The sequence below is a fragment of the Chanos chanos genome, chromosome 3 (genome assembly GCF_902362185.1).
Source record: "Chanos chanos chromosome 3, fChaCha1.1, whole genome shotgun sequence".
Classification (NCBI taxonomy): Eukaryota; Metazoa; Chordata; class Actinopteri; order Gonorynchiformes; family Chanidae; genus Chanos; species Chanos chanos.
In genome coordinates, this window is record NC_044497.1 from 2,892,350 (window position 1) to 2,894,891 (window position 2,542).

The following is a 2,542-nucleotide window of genomic DNA, read 5'->3' on the forward strand; positions in this document are numbered from 1 at the left end:
ACAGCGCCTGTGTCCACTGCCATGTCATATATTATATCTGAAACTCTAGCAGACACAATCAAAATAGCACGTGGCCAAAAGAAATTGACACTTGTTGCTACATATAGTCGTGTTCTCATCTGTGTCCACTGTGTAAAATGTATATTAATTTGATTCACTAATTAACCTTTTATAAAAGATCGATTAAGGATTAAGTGTAGATTTATCACATATGGACACATCAAAAATTAGGTTTTTGAAAGTGAACCTTGTAACTTTCTACACAGAAATGTAGTTATTAATAACTTTCCAGTGTTTAGGATTTATTGATGAAGGTTGATTGACGTGAGTTCAGGAGGACAGAGAAGTCAGATGACTTTAGCAGATGACACTGTCAGATTCTTGCTGACCTAAAATGATTCCATTAATTTCTACCATGGAGCTTTTCAGTCTGCACCAGTTAATGTGTGTGTGTGTGTGTGTGTGTGTGTGTGTTTCTCATTCTTAGACAAAAGTACATACTGGAAAATGAACACACTGGGACCTGCGTCTACTGTTGTGAGTGCTGGCCAGGCTGTCAGCGAGCTCTCCTGTCGCAGTTGCACCATAAATATTAAGAATGACAGCAGAGTCTACTCACTTGTCAACCCCAAGTAAGACCAGACTAAGGTTTAGATCTATACTACTTAATTAGGACTAAGTCAGGCCTAGGACTCACAAAGCCCTTTTAACGATTTAGTTATTTAGTTATACACGTGATCACTGTGACGTGAAAATAACATTTTCCTCACACTCATTTCTATCCGTGTATTTACACCAGTTAATTTAATGTTAAAAGGTGATGAAACCAGACACATAGTTAATTTAACTGAATGATATTTATTTATTTAGAATCTGGATGTACAGCGGCCACAACACTCAACCTCCCCCACCCACTGTGGACGTCAACACAATGGCGGCGTGTGCCTTCTCCAAGAATACAGGTGTGGCCAGTGGGGCCGTGGGTGTGTTGACTTACGACCTGGAACAGGAGAAACGCTGCACTGATAAGATGATGGCCATCATGTTCTCTGTGCCTTTTGACTACAACATCTTTGACAACTGGCTGGCAGTGGGCATTTTTGACAATAATCAGCAATGTGACAAGGAACTCTACAATCTCATGTACGATAAGAATGAAACCACATTCAAACGGGTCAAGGCTGCAGGAAGTAGTATATTGGCAAAATGGGAACCAGTGGAAATCAGGGCCACCATGAGCAGTGCAAGGTCAGCTATTGTTGAGGTGGAAATCTATGACATGAGCTAAGTCAGTGTTAAAATGGCTTAGTAGGAAATTGGGTGTAATCCCAGATTATGTGACATGATAGCATCATTATTATAGAGGTAAAGGCACTGATAATTACAAATGTATTTTTCATTCTATCAGTTCTGTAATGCTGACTTCTGAAATACTTACCTGATTATAGTTAAAGATGTGATTGACTTACACTGAATATACCTAACCCATCTGCTCTGAGACTTATATATACTGCATATAAATATATATATATATATATATATACACACACATATGTGTGTGTGTATTGGACTGTGTTGTGCTGTGTATGATGTGGAGCAAGATGAAGACAACCACTGTCTAACCAACCTAGGGGCAGGATTTATTCTGTATGAAACACAAAAACAGCGAACCTCACATAAGCAGGGTTCTACAAGTATATCTTTAATGGAGAAAAGAAACGGAAAATTAGACCACATGAAAAACCAAACATGTGTTCCACTACCCTGGCCCGAGACCGGTGACTAGCATTCCACACAGAAGTACTGTACATGATCAACGCTGGTTAAGTGTGCCGATGTACTGGTCCTCTGCATAATTAATATGAGGCTAATGTAATCTCATCTAATAAACAATAACTTTGTGTGAAAATAAATGTACATCGTTTAAGCACAGTGTTGGTGTATGATCACATTTATCTTTGATAATGTATGAAAAACGTCTGATTTATTCCATGCAACTGCAGCAATCAAATCCTCAGGTAATCCAGGTGTCTTATTAAGGTAACTGCCTGGCTGTTGTGAGAACACTTGTGAGCCCCAAACAGTAAAGCTATGGTTGGCTTCTGCTCACCTTGTGAAACTGGTGACACATTAACTAAGTGTCTTCATCTGTAGTGCTGTTATTTTTTTTTGTTAGCAGAGGGGTGGCAACAGACATATTTTAGAGATATAATGGGTCTAAAGTCTATACAGAGAAGAGACACATACATTGTGTTGAACAGAATCGAATGCGGGTCAAGCAGTCATTTAACTACCACGGGCGTTATTTTGTTGATTTTCCAAAATCCCATTGCTCATAGGGATTTTTCTAACAAACCAGAACTTGCAAAAATGCTAATCCGCAGCATACAAAATGACGACTATCACTTGCTCACTCTACAACACATTCATATAGAGACGTATCTATATCTGTGCTACAACAAGCATTAAATAGCTCTCAACAGACTCTCACTGGGAACTACCAGGTGTTTCCGGTTAAAACAAGTGTTCTGCTAGTCTGGCC

General features: G+C 39.1%; 1 protein-coding gene across 1 annotated transcript; it reads left to right on the plus strand.

Moving 5' to 3' along the window:
• Positions 1 to 877: 877 nt before the first annotated feature.
• LOC115808824 (DELTA-sagatoxin-Srs1a-like) lies at positions 878 to 1,288 on the plus strand. Its single transcript, XM_030770312.1, has one exon. The coding sequence runs from the start codon at positions 878 to 880 to the stop codon at positions 1,286 to 1,288; it is 411 nt and encodes a 136-aa protein (XP_030626172.1).
• Positions 1,289 to 2,542: the final 1,254 nt, after the last annotated feature.

Coding starts and splice junctions, on each gene's coding strand:
- LOC115808824 (XM_030770312.1), top strand. CDS start 878: ATGTACAGCGGCCACAACACTCAACCTCCCCCACCCACTGTGGACGTC.